Genomic DNA, 17,918 nt, shown 5'->3' with positions numbered 1-17,918 from the left:
AACATAGGCTTTCCTTTCCACTAAATTGATATAGTAATCTACATAGTTTTTAATTACCTTTTTCCAGTTAACAATTATAAGTTTTTATAATAAAATCCTCTTTCAGCATCATATAATGGCTTCTTCCTGTCCCGGATTCCACTTTATAAAGAAAGTTTATAAATAAAATTATAATTTTAAAAATCAGGCTTTTGTTAGTTGGCACTTAACTTGTTTCCCATTCTTTAAATATTATAAATAATGCTTTAGTGGATCAGCTCTGTACATCTTCTGTGCACAATTCTGATTATTAGAATAAATTCTTAAAAGTAAAATGTGTTAAAAGAGTTTTGAGGCTTTTTATACATATTATCAAATTGTACTGCGGGAACTCACTAGCAATTTATAAACTAACCAGCAGTATAAGAGAGTGCCTGTTTTCTAAGACACCATTCATTAGTAGGTATTATTATTTTTAGGACTTTTGCTAGTTTAGAAACTTTGCCAGTTTGATCTGTAAAATGTTATTTTATCTTAATTTGCAGTCTTAATTATTGACAATATTGAAGTTTTCATAAATAAATCTATGAAGTTTCATAGATTTATTGGCTGTTTGTATTTTTTCTTTTGACCTCCTTTGGGTATGTTTTTTGGGTGTGCTCATCTTGGGAAAAGCTCTTTTTCCTTAGCTTTGTTGGATTCTATTTAATCCAATGATAAGAATCATGCCTTAATGCTGTATATTTGCCTAGATTAATCTCCTAACCATTTCTGATTACCTGTGCTTAATGATAAATGCAAACTATATCTTACCATCTTGAAGATCCAGGAGACATTCTTGATTTAGGCATTGCCAAAACTCGAATACGGAGGTCATTGTATATATTTCCCCTAAAATGACAAGGCTGAGGCGCTGATACAATGACATCATACAGCAGTTTCATAGAGCAGTCTTAACAAACATTGAGTAGTGGAAGAGATCAGATGCTACCTGCATGGGTTTTGTCGCATACTTAGCTTTTCTAGTGTTTTCACATGCATCGTAATCCTGCATTTTATGATTAAATATTCATAAACTACCTGCAAATATTTCTGTTTAAGACCCAATGGAACCAGGACACAGAAAGTCCAGGTGCTTAGCTTGTCAGTGACAAAGTTCAGCCATCACAGAATGTCATTCCAGATCCAAAAGGGCACTGTATTTAGATTTTTATTTCCTAAATCAGAAATTCTTGGGGATGGAATTTCCTTTGAGAGTATATCCACAAAGGTGAGAGAAGGCTAAGGGGGCTGAGGATGCACTCCAGGCTCTCTGTAAATCGTAACAGTTTATAAAGCCATCCTGTCTTTAAATACAGTACTAATTCTTTTGGGGAATTTGCTGAGGCACGTAGACATGAATTTCCAGATAGACTACGACTGGCCATCTTTTTCATGATCTACATATATAGGAAATACATCTTTTCTTTTGAGGAATTCTCCATGTGATCTATTAGAACTTATTTTGAGCTTGGCATTGAAGCAAACATCTAACATGGTCATCAGGCCTCTCATGCTCTTATGGCCCCATACAAGTTACTGAGTTCTTGCTTGACCAGCCACCCTAATCATTTTTGCTGATGGTTTCTGAGTTCTCCTATTAGTTTTATTTTGTTCAAGATATATCTTCTTTCCTTTTACATATAGTTCCAAATTAACCAATCACCAGAAGTAATATCATTAGGATCAGATGAGCATATGGAAATGGAGATTGCTCTCAAATGATGATACAGCTGTCACTTTCTTTGCCATGGGCCTGGTGTGGGTAGCAGCAGGAGTTAGAGGCGAGAACCCTTTGGAACCATTCACATTCATTCAACATATTATTGCAGAAAGAACAGAAAACTTGGGTGCCCATCGTAGCTTGTGTGTCTTTAAGCCTGTTATGCCAGGTCTTTTAATTAAGCAGAGCACTGTGGGTCACATGTGGGATACAATGTAAAGAAAACAACAGAGAATATGTATCATCCAGTAGGTCACTGCCTATCAAGCACAGCTTCACTTGTATTTCTCTAAGAACTTTGGGGTGTATGTATGTATGTATGTATGTATGTTTGTGTGTGTGTGTTACTGGGAGAAATTTCCCAAACCCTGTTTTATTCTTCGTAAAATAGAAGTTATTTTTAAAATCCAGTTTACTTACCTGACAGGTTATATCAAATGAGATCATATATAGCGAAAACGCTTTGTGAGTGCTATAAATAATGTTCCATTGTCATTATATTGATTATTTATTTACTTTCCTAATCAACAGTTTTTTGAGTACTTAGTATGTATCTAACATTCTAGTAGGCACTGGGAAGATAAAAACGATCCCTTCTGTTAAAAGACTTTGAAATTTATTGAAGAATATAACACCCACAGATGCCTGAAGTTAGCTACATTTAAGACATGTTGCAGACAGTATATAACTTCTTTGGGAAGAGAACTCTCACTGGGAGCTAGTGTATTGGGGAGAGATGTCAAGGATTAGAGCTTTGAAAGATTAAAAGATGTGAGTAATCACACAGGAGGGAGACTGGCTGCTAGGCAAAGGCCATTTGGGGAAGTTTTGTTCTTATTAGGTGTTTGAGATAGGAGAGAGTTCTCTGTTCATACTAATACTTTAATGAATAGAATATAGAATTTGCTTTCTGAAAAATATATGATAATTGTCTTAGAAAACTCAGATGTCCAAGAAGTTATAGAATGTGCCTGCATGGCTTTATGCTCAGATTTAAATTGAGCCATATTTAGGTATAATTTGAGAGAAATGAGAATCATCTCTCAACAATGGAGCAAATGAATGTTTCACTATAGGCTGCCCTGAAACCAAATAATACAATTTTATAAGCAAAGTATATATAGGTAGATAACATACTTCTCTCTGTTAGTCATGACTTAACAATCTAATATGCTCCAGTATGACAGTGACAGGCAATTGTAGCACCTGAGAATGTGCATCCATTCAGGCATGTAGCTCTGCCAAAGCTCTGGTTCTTTATGTTCTATGAACCTTCTCAACCTCCGGGTGTAAAGCAGTCAGTTGTCTCTGCCTTATATATGACAGGACTACTAATTTAGTTTGGGTCTGAAAGCAATTCCTGGATCTTGCTGGGGAAGAGACCAAAAGGCCCTTGACATCCAATCACCAGGATCCTTCAGCTGAGCTCTGCAGGAAGAGCCACATGCTGCTAAGTATGCTGGGAAAATAATTGAAAAGTGTCCTTGGGGAATTAAAAACTAGATGATTCCCAAACCACTTTGGGGCTTGCAAAAAGACTACAACCTGAATTTAAGGATGTGGACCAAGAGGAAAATCTGTCAAGGGCAACTGGATGTAAATTCCTGCTGTGTTTGTCATTGGTAAACATCACTTCACTTGATGGTAACATCTCGTTGATCATGGTGTTATCACCTTGTACTGTGCATTTTGGGGCTGAGATGTTTTTCTTGCTATATCACATGCTTGTAGGAAATGGTGTTTGTGGCTTCCATTTTGTGAAACGGAGTAAGATGAACAGGTGGGATGAAAATGCTTCTCTTTTCCCTCAGTTCCTTTGCGACAGGTTGATGTTTAAGAGCTGGAAATAATGTGTTCATTTTGAGAAGACACACGTTTTATATAACGTTTTGTTGTGATTAACTTTTTTGTTAGAAAAAAAGATCTCAGTAGAGAGTCAAGGCAGGTACATATAATAAGCCAGGTTCTTCTGATATACAACATGTCTCGGTCAAGAAATACAGTGTGTTATGTCTTGCCTCTGTGGCAAGTTTTCATCCAAGGGACATATCTTTTCTCCTCAATTATTTTCACACTTGATATCAGCCAAAAGATTGAGAAGTGATTTTTATTTTCAAGGCAACAATGTCACAGTAAAACAAAATGAATTTTAAAGTGACCAGAGCTACATTATGAACCATTTTGATACGCAGATAATATATTGTGAGACATAGGGTAAGAAGAATAGGAGAGGAATTGTTGCAAAAGTGAACTACAGAAAGTGAATGATCTGCTCTTGGCCGAAAGCTGCTTGGATTTAAGGACGAGAATTCACAAAAAACCCAGCTAGCAAATGTAATTAAATCTTGCATGGCTCCAATGCATTAATTCCAGATATGACTTCTTATCAGTTTGTTACTCCTTTATATATTATAGCTGCTTTTTATATTTTTTTCCTTTCTTGGGGTGATTTGATGTGACTAAGTACTGGCAATGTGAATTACTATCTTTAAAAAAATCAGGATAATTCCTTAATATCAGTGAAACTAAATTGTGAAATTATTAAGTCCCCTGGACAACCCTTTGACTTTGAAGGTTTACTTTTTTCCAAATAAAGCATGAGTTTATATGTTACTTTCCCAAATAGATTTTACTTGAAAGCTGGGATTCTATTTAGATTTGTATTGCCTGAAAAGCCTGTCATAACATGCTGCACACAGTAGGTGCTTAACAAGTACTTATTTGGTTGGCTTTAACAGGTATCAGTAATTTTTCCCTGGTCTCTAATTTTTCCCCCATATTGAAAAAGTTATTTAGAAATAAAGCAAGGACTATTTATTACTAAAGTATTAAGATTATTTATAACAATAGATCTTTTGTTACATTATTTCAGTGAGCATTAGGTTTTATTGTTCTTCTTGGTAAGATGTTATTTACCTGGAACTAGAAGCCTTGGATTTTATCTTAGCACATGAATGTGTGTTTAGCACAGAACGTAATTAGGGGAAATTCTTAAGGGATTGTCAATGCAGTGTTCTTTTAGCTCTTAAGCAATCCATATCCTGCTAAAATGTTTATCTTTTTTTTCCCTTCCTTTCTGGCTGCTGTTCCAGGTCCCTTATTTCGCGTGAGTCTTTGGCGTCCACGACTTTGAGTCTGACGGAAAGTCAGTCGGCCTCGAGCGTGAAGCAGGAGTGGTCTCACGGCTACAGGGCCCTCCCTTCGCTTTCCGCCAACCACAGCTCTCAGAATGGCATTGATCTAGGGGACCTCCTTAGCCTTCCTCCCGGGACATCCATGTCCAGCAATAGTGTCTCTAACTCATTGCCATCCTACCTTTTTGGCATGGAAAATAGCCACTCTCCTTACCCTAGTCCTCGGCACTCATCCACCAGGTCCCACTCGGCCCGCTCTAAGAAGAGAGCACTGTCCCTGTCCCCGCTGTCGGATGGCATCGGGATAGATTTCAATACCATCATCCGCACGTCGCCCACGTCCTTGGTGGCCTACATCAACGGGTCGAGGGCTTCCCCGGCCAACATGTCCCCGCAGCCAGAGGTCTACGGGCATTTCCTGGGCGTGCGCGGCAGCTGCATTCCCCAGCCGTGCCCGGTGCCCAGCAGCCAGAAGGGCGTGCTGGTGACCCCTGGAGGCCTGGCGCTGCCGGCCTACGGCGAGGACGGGGCCTTGGAGTACGAGCGCATGCAACAGCTGGAGCACGGCGGCCTCCAGCCAGGCCTGGTCAACAACATGGTGGTGCAGCACGGCCTGCCGGGTCCCGACAGCCAGCCGGCCAGCCTGTTCAAGACGGAACGCCTAGAGGAGTTCCCGGGCAGCGCCCTAGACCTGCCCCCCGCGCCTCCTCTCCCTCCTCTGCCGCCGCCCCAAGGTCCTCCACCCCCTTACCATGCCCACCCGCACCTTCACCACCCGGAGCTCGGGCCCCACGCCCAGCAGCTGGCCTTGCCCCAGGCCGCCCTGGACGACGACGGGGAGATGGACGACGTCGGGGGCAAGCATTGCTGCCGGTGGATCGACTGCAGCGCCCTGTACGACCAGCAGGAGGAGCTCGTGCGGCACATCGAGAAGGTCCACATCGACCAGCGCAAAGGGGAGGACTTCACTTGCTTCTGGGCCGGTTGCCCTCGAAGATACAAGCCCTTCAACGCCCGCTATAAACTGCTGATCCACATGAGAGTCCACTCCGGGGAGAAGCCCAACAAGTGTACGGTGAGTTTCCGAAGTGCAAGGGGTGGCCTTTCTTGAAGGCCCGGCTTACTTTGCATACGTGTGTTTTTTCCCAACTCGGCCCATGGGGCACAGGACCTTTTCTTCTTGTATGGAGTTTGCATGCGTGGTGGTCTAGGTATCCATGAGATGGGGTTCCTCTTCAGCTTGAGGAAGGGGAAGGTTTATTCCATGATTAGTGGCTCTCCATTTCTATATTTCCTCCTGCAAAGGTACATGATCCATCCCAGCAGGTGATCTTGGAAAGGAGATGCCAGCCAGGTACCAACTATGAATTTCCTTAATGTGAATGGATGTGCAGGAGCAGAAAGACACAGATTGCACATCAGCAAGCTTTAGTTCTTTTCCAAAGCAAATATTCAGTGACTTTTCCTTCCCTCCAATAACCGGCTAGAACTGGGATGGGGAGAAGAGTGGTTTTGGTATTTGAAAAGGAACTCACCATTTAGCAACTTGGCTAGTAAAAGTGTTCCGGCATGCATCCACATGCCTGCACTCTGTACCTTCCAGGGTTGAGAGACTAGCTAATGATTTATAGTCAGCATAAAATCACCCAGGGGATACACAGGAGCAGAATCTCGCAGGATCTTGACTAATTTTAAGAGGCAATTTTGTAGAGCGGTATGACGAGAAAGAGCAGGGAAGCCTTTGGTGCTGAGGGAAGTGGGCCTGATGTCTCTTTCTTCCTCGCCTCTGCCTTTCACAACATCCATCCTGGAACTCTCTCTGTTTCTTGGCAAAATGTACTATTTTTGAATAATATGATTCTTAAATGATTTCACAACAATTTCACACCTCACAGAAACCCTCAGGGTTTATAAGCAGGGCATCACCCTTGGGATCATGAGATGGCTTTGCACAATCTCAGACAGCTCACTTAAGTCTTGGAAAAAGAAGAACATATGTTTTATATTAGTTTAGATGGACAGAAATATTTCATTTAGAGTTGAAGTCTAAGATTTCTATGTATTCCCTGGATATTGAGTATGGTGCAGGTCACTAAATATGTGAAATATATAAATCAATTTGAACAGAAATTTATTTGTACTGTGGTTCCCCAGCCCGAGTTCCTTCTTTCTGTAGTATATCAGTGATTAAAAAGAATCTGGACTATGTGTATGTTTGATTATAGATTGGCCAAGGTTTCTGATTCATGTAAAAGCAAACCAAACAGGTGATAGCTATAATGCAAGTATTCGAAGCACTTTTTCACTGCCCAGTAGGTATTTTTGAAAGAGTTTTAAGAATTTCTTGTGGAATGGAATTGCATTTCTTGTCACTACATTATGCACCACATTGTGATTTTTCTCAAGGAAAACCTGAAGCTGATACCTTGCGAGAATGCCAGGTTATATGAGTGAAAAGAATAATTACTTTCCAGACAGCAAAACCTTACTCTGTCACTAGGGTTCTGTATTAAAAATGCCAGAAAGAGACAAGCAATTGAAGGCGAATCCATTTACTCTGGAACACACCGGCCTATTGCAGGCAGGAAAGACATTCAGCCTCTGAAGGAAAACAGTCCAACCTTTTAGTTCTGACTAATCCTGGCTGAAAATAGTTTACTGGATTTGGCTTTACTGAAATAAACATAAAGGCTCGAATTATCCAGAAAAATATTTTTTGCATTGCAAAATTAATTTTTGTGCAATAGGATTTCCCCATTTTCCTACTGTTCCCAGGCTTTGCAAAGACATATAACTTTATAAAGTTGACTTTTGCTGAAGTGCATGATGAATATCAAAAATAGAAATAGTTCAGTGAAATAATAAGCTGATAGGTTAATGTTTGCAGGCTTATGCATAGCTTCTCATTGTATTGTTAAGGATGTATGGGAGATAATTTCTCTCCCTCTGATCTGCCCACTCCCCACTTCTAGATGGAATCTTTATAAAATTCAGATTGGTGATTTAACAGTGTATCGAATCTAGGACCACAAAGCATTTATTTACACATGTAATAGTGCAAATAATAAACAGGGTTTCTTAGGAGCTGACTAATGCTGCAATTCTAGTTCTGGGGCTATATATTTTTAGCAGGAAGCCTTCATTTTCTTCTAAAACATACATATTATGGGCAGTATGTCTTCTGAAAACTGTTATGTTGCTACATGTCATCTACTTGATTTGTAGGGTGATAGCCAACTGGCAGTAATTAATTTTGCTGTGAAAGTTTAGCAGTCTTCTTAGGTTGTAATCCAAGGATAGAATACCCTGGTTTTTAAAGTAGATATACACCTGGAAAAAATGTATTTTTCTGCCTTTTGCAAAATGCATATTTATAGTCTTGGAGTCCAGACACATACAACTGTTACAACTAAAATGTTTCATCTCCTACTGATTTAAAATCTGATGGTAGTTGACTCAAAGCTCAAGATCTTGGCCAAGTAAAATGGCCACATTCTTCTTTTGGAAATGCGAAGTGATCTTTGGTTTTTGTGGCTTGTCATACAGTGCAGGGCTTGGAGCAGTCTAAATTGTGAGACCCAGGCCATTTTTTGTTTTACGTATGTTTAACTGCTATTTTCTGTGTATTATAGTTAGAGTTAGTCATTTTCACTTGCTTAGCTTATTGACCCAAGAAAGAAATGATGACCACATTGTGTTTGGTGACCATGACTACAAGCAGCACAAAGAGCTTCTGGAAGTTATGGTAAAATAGGGGTGTGTGAGAGGGCTAACTCAGTGACGGCTTGCTTACAGTAAGCGGCTGCCACTGGTATCCTCCCTCATGCCAAATTCCATGTCATGCATGAGAGAACGCATTCTCAGAATCTCTGACCATGACTCCCTGGACTTATCAGAACCCTGGGATTCACATCATTCAGGATTCTGGGTGGCAGAACTGGGGGAGGGCTGTGAATTTATTATTTGGTTAACTTACTGGAAGAAGAGAATGGGTTCTTTTCCTTTTCCCCCCCAACTCCACCCTTCTATAGATCTCTTTCTTACTGCTTCGGTGGAAAACCCAACCAACTGCTCTCTTTCCAGGCTTGGTCTCGATTGCAGAGACATTCCCATCCAGTGGCAAAGGGCTTGAGAAGTAAAGGCCTCTGTAGACAGGCAGGCAGACCTCAGCTAGTCAGAAACCAGGATATGCCAATATTACATTTAAAAATACCTGACTCCATTCACTGCTATTAACTATAGTAATTTCTAGGTGCTAAATCTCTCTATTTGGACCTTCCTGAGCTTAGACCAACTGCAACCTTGGTATATCTCAGAATTATCAAATTATTTGAGCATTGTCAGCTATAACTGTGGAATTCTATTAAGTTTTTCTGAGATGGTAAGGTCACAGGTCAGAACAAGTCATGGAGTCTCTGAATTTGTCCCTTTCCCAAATCCCTGTTTCATGTTCCTAAAAGGACAACATGAAGTGTAACCCCAAACCATAAATGTACACTAATCATCCCTAACAGTATCCATAGTAAATGGTTCCAACAGAGTGCACCCTGAGAATGTTTTTACTGTAGATCTTTTTGCTATTAAGTTGAAGAGCATGAGGTGGCTGGGTAACGTGCCCAGTGACTGTGTTCTGAATGAGCTTAGGCATGCTCTATCTGTTGGTGCTTCTCATGAGAAAGCCTGTCTGCCTATCTGGGGCAGAGTGAGTAGAGGGACACAGGGTTCTGTTGCTAGGATCAGAAACACGGATGACTTGCCTTCACATGTGATTGAAAGCAGTTGTGCTAGCAGGTTAGGAAGTGCTGATAAGGGAATTAGGGGGAATGTGGGTCTCCACTTAAATTTTATTTTTCCTGGATGAATTTTATCCAATGGCAAAAAGGAATTTTTCAAAACTTTTACCCACCCACGGATTTTCATGAAAATGTCACTGACCAAAACCAGTTTTGAATTTTGTATGAATTGACTCATTTCTCCACAGGCATTTTGCCTGGCAAAATCCAGAGTATTTGCTTTGGCTTGAATATTGGGCAGTGGTGCTTTTTAAGTAACATTGGATTATGATTTCAAGAAAATAAATACAGAGCTGGAACCATGTCCCCATTCCTCTTTTATGGCCTGATGTATGGCTTCACAGGCCAGCTTTGGCCTCCTAAGACATGTCTTGAGGAAATGTAAATTCATTGTAAGCTATGGAAGAGCTTTTTCACATCCACTTTTATTTTGATAAGACTTGGTGTTGATGTGGTCTATGACCAGAAGGACCTTAGGAAGATATCATCTAAGCATAATTCTTAATCCCCACTTCATAATCCTCATATTGGCAACAATGGATAAATTATCATAATACCAAGTATCAATAAGGGTATGGAGAAGTGGATATACTTTAACATTGTTGGAGAGAGTAAATTGGTGTAACCACTTTGGAGATCAATTTGGTAATACCTAGTCATGTTGAAGATGAGTCTATCCAATAAAACTGTGTCAAGGTGCCTACCCTAGAGAAGCTTTTGTATATGGTGGCAGGGAGACATGAAAAAAGGTGTTTATTGCTTTTGTTTCTCAAAAAAGTGTAAATAACATAACTGTCCATAGATAAGTCAATAAACTGTGGCTTATTCCTAATGAAATATTATAAAGGAGTTTAAAATTAAAATATGCATACATATATTACATATATATCTATTAACATGGATACATTTCAAAGAACAATGTTGAGTGAAAAAAATATGTGCACAAGGGTGTATATGGTATTAATACAATTTATGTATATTTAAACACAAACCGGGCAATATTATACAATAGATAAATAATTATGTGATTAAACAGTAAAATCATGTGGGCAGGGTAATTAGTAACTTCAGGATAGTGGATACCTCTCAAAAGGAAAGAAATAGAAAGAGATGGGATGTGAGGATTTTACTTTCTCTTTTTTTCCAGAGAGAGAATTGAAAGAGATATGGCAAAATACTGTTATTTTAACTTGATAGTGGTAATATAGGTGTCATAGGTGTCTGTTGTAATATTTGGTATTTACTGCCTATTTGAAATATTTCATAGCTATAAGGATATATTTTTATCTAAAAATAAATGAAAGCCAATTACTATCACATTCCAATTTCTTTCCACCCATATCATTTTTTTTAGATGAGAACAAAGCCCAGAGAAATTGATTTTTCCAAGACTGTTAAGTTATTTAGCTGTTCCATACTTAGAGCTTCTGAGGCTGCAGTTCTTAACCCTGGCTGACACTGGAATCACCTGGGGAGTTTTACAAAGTACCCCTACCTGGGTCCCATCTTCAAAATTTGTGATGTAATTGACCTGGGATGCGGCTTCCAAGGTGATTCTAATGAGCACTCAAGGTTGATAACCAGTATTGTAAAAGTTTTCCAGTTTTGACATTAGTGCTAGATAAACAAAAGCCTACCCGATTACTTCTGTTAAGATGCAGGGATGCAGTGTTTAGTAGAGAGTACGTGTCTACTTATTCTCAATGGCCTGACAGTAATCTCTACATTATTATCAATGGCCTGACAATGATTAGGGTAGTTTAATGTTCTCTTGTAATAAAATTCAGAGACAAGATAAGATATTAGAGTGATTGGTAGTGTCAGAAGGCTTTCAACTGAGTGTCCATTTCACGTTCAGAGTCTCTTTCTTTACAATTATTAGTCAAAGTTTGGGAGGAGTCTTGCACTGAACCATGTATACGTTGTCACCACCTCATTGCCTCCTTCATTTAGCAGTGGAGCTGGCAAATTTGTCACACTGTTCCCATTTTTAAAGGTAAGATAGAGTGTTCGCTCTTCCAAACACAATGCAGACTTTCAGCTTTTAATACAAAATGATCTTCAAAACACTTTTGCTACTATGGACATTTCTGAAGAGTTGGTAAATTACCAAAATATTGAATTTTCTCTTTTATCAAATCTGCCTGATGTGATTAAATAAATAAAATTAACATTAATATCCTCTTTGTCTCTTGAGGCTGAAACACCACCAGTGAACATCTGGTAAAGATCAGAGTGAGTGTAGCTTCCAAGTCCTATCCCACAAGGCATCGGTCTGTCAGATATTAAAAGCAAACTCCATGATTTAAAAAATAAAACCAAATCTTAAGATTTCTTTCCCAGCAATTTTATGTAAGAGATACAAACATATTTATCTATGTAAGCACATGTTCAACATACTGTAGACACATATATGTCACCATAAATTACAAATCCCTTAGTATAGGTAAAAATGAAACCACAGAAATCCTCATTAGATGGGGCATTGACCACAGTCTATAAGGCATCTGTCAAACCGGATTTCATATCCCAAAACACAGTTTAGAAACCTGCCATTTGGTTAAAGGTTTAATTTGGTTTCCCTTTAGAAAGCATTTAATTCAGTTTACCTGGGGAACTGACCTTTCATGAACTTTGTCCTGAAAATAAATTCATAGCAGATTTGGGCAAACATTTCAAAGCTAATCGTGGTTTATGTTTCTTTGCCCTGTGATTCTAGGATTAATGAAAAACAATAGATAATGAGAGCAACCCTAAGAGGTTAAATATTTGAGGCTTTATCCTCATTAAACAAAATCATTAACTACATGATGGTTAATGTTCCTTTTAGTTCATATTTGTTTTGTAGTTTTTGTCTAATTTCATGCCTTGAAATAATGTCTTTAAAATTAGAAAGAATTATGTAAATCTTTTCATAAATGATCTGATTAAGGGAATGTATGTCAAACCTTTGGAGATTTGTTCATATATAGATTCTAAAATGTGTTTTTCTCAGTTCTTTCAGACTGCACCAGTGTGGAAAATTAGTTTGGCAATATATTAGAAACACCCTTTGTGACCTTTGGAGTATTTCTTGATTGCCTTTTCTTTGATTGGTCATGTTGTCATTTTTGGGTCCAGATAGAATTTGAATGTGTAGAGTGAAAGACCAAACACATTTATTTTTCCAAAAAGAAGAGGTCATCTGATTCTCTTTGATCTTTCAGAAATGTTTTCTTCAAGTTCTGGGTAGAATGATTTGGAAAAGAGATGTTTTTTTTTTTTTTCCAGGCAAATTTATTAGTTTCTACTGTAATTGCTGAGTCAGGGCTTCTAAACTGTCAATACAACAATGCTTGTTGTAACCCTGGACGGTGGATCTGTGGTTGGTTAACCCAGAGCCTGCGTAGGGAAGGCTTGATTTTACGTCTGCTCTAACTCTGGGAAGCCTGTGTCCTTCATCCAGAGGGGAGACCAATCTGTCCAATAGGTGTCATCGCTCATATAGGAGGCTGGTGTAGATAGGAATTTGGTGAGAAAGTAGAATGAAACCTGTGTGTTTTCGTTTTGCAACACAGTATTTATTTTCCTTTTCTTGGGCCACAGGTACAGAGCTTGAGTAGGGAGAATGCTTAATTTGTTAGAAGGAGAATTTTGAATAATTTTTTAAATGATTAGTTAAAAAAGTTGTTGAGAAATTGGAACATGATATGACCAGCTTCTGGGCAGGCAGGAGCAATATGCTTGGGTAAATATATACCCTAATGCTGTAAAATTAGGGTGAGCATATACTTTATTTTCCAAATCAGCACACTTTTGAGAGTGAAAGTGGGTTTGTCTCACTGGAACGTCAGTCTAAATCAGGATTGTCCTGAAAAAAATTAGGGTGTATAGTTACCTTACCCAAATAGTATGTGTCCTGATGTGTTCACTCATTGTGTGTTCATTCATTCATTTGATCACTGAGTGCAAACCATGTACCTTATCTGGGGGGTACAGAAATAAATGAGACATTCTCTTTGGGAGCTCACAATCTATTGGGGTGACAGTTGTGTAAACAGTAAAACAAGGGCTGTGATATATGGCTATGCAAACTTTTAATGGGAAAACTAGGGGAAGAAGCTCCCAAGTATGCCTGTAGAGATTGGGCAGGTTTGTTAGAGGGGAAGTAACTGCATCCTGAAAGAAGACAGTAATTCTTACAGAGAAAGGAAAGGAGGCCATTTAAGCCTGCACATCACCATATGAAATAGCACAGGAGTATGAAAGAGCACAGAGGAAGAAACAATTCTCAAGTAGTTTGATGGTCCAAGACTAGGTAGTAGTGGAAGTGAGGCTGGAAGAAGTCATGAAGGACTTACACTACCAAATAGGGATCATTTTTAAGAATTGGAAACCTAGTTAATATAAATGCAAATGTAGTCAATAAAAAATATCTTAGGAGGGTAGCATCACTTAGGTAGCAAGCACTGTGTTTCAGTGGATGCAAAATGAAACTTTGACTTCCCCAGGCCTTCTCCATTATCTCTTAAAGTTTATAGTTTAATTCCTCATTAAAACATATCCCTTGGCAGCTATCATATGAAACACACGTTTATCTTACGCCAAGTGATCAGCTAGGGAAACACGTCAATGTAGTCTAGCATGAAAGCATTTTCTGTTGTGGACTTTAAAGAAAACAATTAAAAATCTGGGGAAGACTAGAGACCAGAGTTATTTGATCAATTATGTAGAATGATTAAGATGTGGACAGAGGCCGCATACATTATCCTAAGTATGAGTAGCTTTCCATTAGTTAAATATTTCCTTTTATAATCTGTAAAGAGAGTGAAGTATTGTACTGTTAAACAAAGGTTTGGACTGGTGCTCATTATGCTGAGTTTGTCAGCCTTTTCAAGATTTTTTTCCTTCACTGCTGAGATTTACTTTGGAATTTTTTTTCTGCTTAAACTGAATTAATACAGAGCAGAGTGAAACGCTTGAGCTGTTTAGAGGAGAGCAAATTAAATCAATTCCCATCAAAATGGCACCCATTCCCAGTGACTCAGTCCTGAACACCATAGAACCCCATGTCTCTCTAGACTGGCGAAGGCAGCTTGAAAGGAAGACTTGCCTTTTGTTACTTGAGCTTCTTTCTCTGGCAGCACGAACCCTCCCCTGGGTTTGAGCCACCCAAGTTTGTAGAGTCATTTGCCTGTTGACCGGAGAGCACAGCCAAAGGCCCAGGTCAGTGGACTCAGGCATTCAGAATGTTCTAGAGAGGGCATCTGATTGGTCCTGGATCCTTGCTTTTAAAATTTATGAGGCAGATTCTCAGGCTTCTCTCACCAGACAGTTTTCTTTTCTGTGTTTTAGAATGTTTGTTTGAAAGTGCTTTCATTTTTAAATAGGGGCCTGGGTATTGGGCCTGTTGCATGTGTTTTTGATGAGACATATTGTTACTACTGACTCTCTTTTGTCACTGTCTTTCCCCATCCCTAGTCCCAGTGTCTAGTATGAAAATTGCCCCGAAGAGCAAATGGTGATTTATTAGCCAAGAGAATGGATTTGGGGTTGGGAGAACAGTTGTAATGAAGCAAAAATGGAGGACTTGGCCTTAAACAAAATTCTGAAATAGAAATTTGTCTTTCATCTCATTTGTGGTGAACCCTACTGCCTTCTTCCCTCAGAGTTTCCATACTGCTTCACAGGCCCCATGCCTTGCTCCTTATTTTTCCTCTCCATAGAATTTAGGCTTGCTTTTGGGAAAGAACTGCAGGAAAGAGAAATTCATACATATAATGGTGAACAGCTGAGAAAAGATTCAGTGTGCTGGCTCTCCCAAGGGTATCTACATTTTAACGAGAAACAAAGTATTAAACCTCTTCCTTAGACCAAAGACTTGTTCAGAGAAATGGAGGTGAAAGAAAATGACTATGTTACACGAATTCTGAGCTACTATGTTACTTTAATTCGCACTATCACCCTCAGAGCTAAGTAATTTCTGGGATTTGAGATTCAGACTCTCTTCTTCCTACTACATATTCAAAGATCATTAATTATTCACCTTTGAATCCTACCCACAGCACGTGGCCCAATGATTAACCTACTGTAGACCTCAAATGTGCACACATGCATGCACACACACACACACACACACTCACTTGAAGCTAGGTGATGGATACATAGAGGTTTATTATTCTGTTATTTGCACTGTGTGAAGATTTGAAATTTCCCATAAAAAATTTAAAAATAAAGAAATAAAATGATTTTGTGTGAATTCATAGGAAAGAAAAGAACAGTTTATTCTCTCTGGCTCCTCAGAAAATGATGCCGGCCACGTGTTTTCTTTAGGTAACCTGTGTTCTTATGATCTGAAAACAAATTAATTTTTCCATTGCTCTTGATAGTCTCTGAGATCACTCTGCTTAGGAATGAGATGAAAGATACTCTTGGGCAGTAACATGATATTTAAAAAGGCAGATGATAAGAAGGGAGTACTATTGGAATACATTAAAATAATTTAACCCAAATCTCAGTGGCTTGCTATGATAGGAGTTTATTTCTTGTTTTTGTTCTAATATGACTAACTCTTTATGATTGTATAGTGACTCAGGAGCCTTCAATCTAATGTCTCTGCAATCTGAGTCTAGGGTGAAAGAGATGTTGTTGAGGATTGTGGAGAGGTTTTAGGAGCCAGGCATGGAAGTGACAGGCTTGACTTTTCTTATCCCATTCGGTAGCACTCAGTCACATGACCTCAGCTAACTGCAAACACAGTTGGAAAGAGTGGTCTTCCTGTGTGTCTAGGAGGACACTTAAACACAGAGTACTGGTGAACACAGAGTATAGTATCTAACACAAGGAACTAGAAGTGCCCCCTGCTTCTTCTCTGACTTATCCCTGTTTTCTATATCTCCTTGAAAAGAAAACACATTTCAATCTTGATCTTGGAGCTTTCTGTGAGTGGCAACCTGGTCTCATCAAAGAGCTTTAAAGACCATTTATTTTTTTTTCTTTCCAGTGCTGGCTCCTATAACTTGCTTTTCAACTTATTAAATCTTTCCCAGCCCAACCATTTTTTTTTCTTATTGACTCTCCAAGGATTCCATTGCCATACAATCACCACTACTGGGGAAATGCTCCTTATCTCAAGTGGATTACTCAGATTTTCCCACCTTGTCCAAATTACATGTTTTTGGGGCACAGTTCCCCCCGCTCGTCATCTTTCTAAGCCATGAGTATGTGTGATGTCTTCTTGTCCCACAGGCACTTACCCTCAAGGGAGATCTGCTCAAGATGTGTATAAGAGCACCCTTTGTGACCTTTGGAGTATTTCTTGATTGCCTTTTCTTTGATTGGTCATGTTGTCATTTTTGGGTCCAGATAGAATTTGAATGTGTAGAGTGAAAGACCAAACACATTTATTTTTCCAAAAAGAAGAGGTCATCTGATTCTCTTTGATCTTTCAGAAATGTTTTCTTCAAGTTCTGGGTAGAATGATTTGGAAAAGAGATGTTTTTTTTTTTTTTCCAGGCAAATTTATTAGTTTCTACTGTAATTGCTGAGTCAGGGCTTCTAAACTGTCAATACAACAATGCTTGTTGTAACCCTGGACGGTGGATCTGTGGTTGGTTAACCCAGAGCCTGCGTAGGGAAGGCTTGATTTTACGTCTGCTCTAACTCTGGGAAGCCTGTGTCCTTCATCCAGAGGGGAGACCAATCTGTCCAATAGGTGTCATCGCTCATATAGGAGGCTGGTGTAGATAGGAATTTGGTGAGAAAGTAGAATGAAACCTGTGTGTTTTCGTTTTGCAACACAGTATTTATTTTCCTTTTCTTGGGCCACAGGTACAGAGCTTGAGTAGGGAGAATGCTTAATTTGTTAGAAGGAGAATTTTGAATAATTTTTTAAATGATTAGTTAAAAAAGTTGTTGAGAAATTGGAACATGATATGACCAGCTTCTGGGCAGGCAGGAGCAATATGCTTGGGTAAATATATACCCTAATGCTGTAAAATTAGGGTGAGCATATACTTTATTTTCCAAATCAGCACACTTTTGAGAGTGAAAGTGGGTTTGTCTCACTGGAACGTCAGTCTAAATCAGGATTGTCCTGAAAAAAATTAGGGTGTATAGTTACCTTACCCAAATAGTATGTGTCCTGATGTGTTCACTCATTGTGTGTTCATTCATTCATTTGATCACTGAGTGCAAACCATGTACCTTATCTGGGGGGTACAGAAATAAATGAGACATTCTCTTTGGGAGCTCACAATCTATTGGGGTGAC

At 39.0% G+C, this 17,918-nt stretch overlaps 1 protein-coding gene across 2 annotated transcripts in view; it reads left to right on the top strand.

Moving 5' to 3' along the window:
* Nucleotides 1-17,918, top strand: part of GLIS3 (GLIS family zinc finger 3) — a 489,017-nt gene that overhangs the window by 168,745 nt on the left and 302,354 nt on the right. For both annotated transcript variants that reach the window (XM_011988357.1, XM_011988358.1), the window contains one exon: nt 4,834-5,950. In XM_011988357.1, the coding sequence (XP_011843747.1) occupies nt 4,834-5,950 (1,117 nt within the window). The remainder of the gene's footprint in view (nt 1-4,833; nt 5,951-17,918) is intronic.

Source organism: Mandrillus leucophaeus, unplaced genomic scaffold (assembly GCF_000951045.1).
Source record: "Mandrillus leucophaeus isolate KB7577 unplaced genomic scaffold, Mleu.le_1.0 Scaffold329, whole genome shotgun sequence".
Classification (NCBI taxonomy): Eukaryota; Metazoa; Chordata; class Mammalia; order Primates; family Cercopithecidae; genus Mandrillus; species Mandrillus leucophaeus.
Note: the sequence above shows the minus strand (reverse complement) of the source record. Positions and strands in the feature narration are given on the sequence as shown.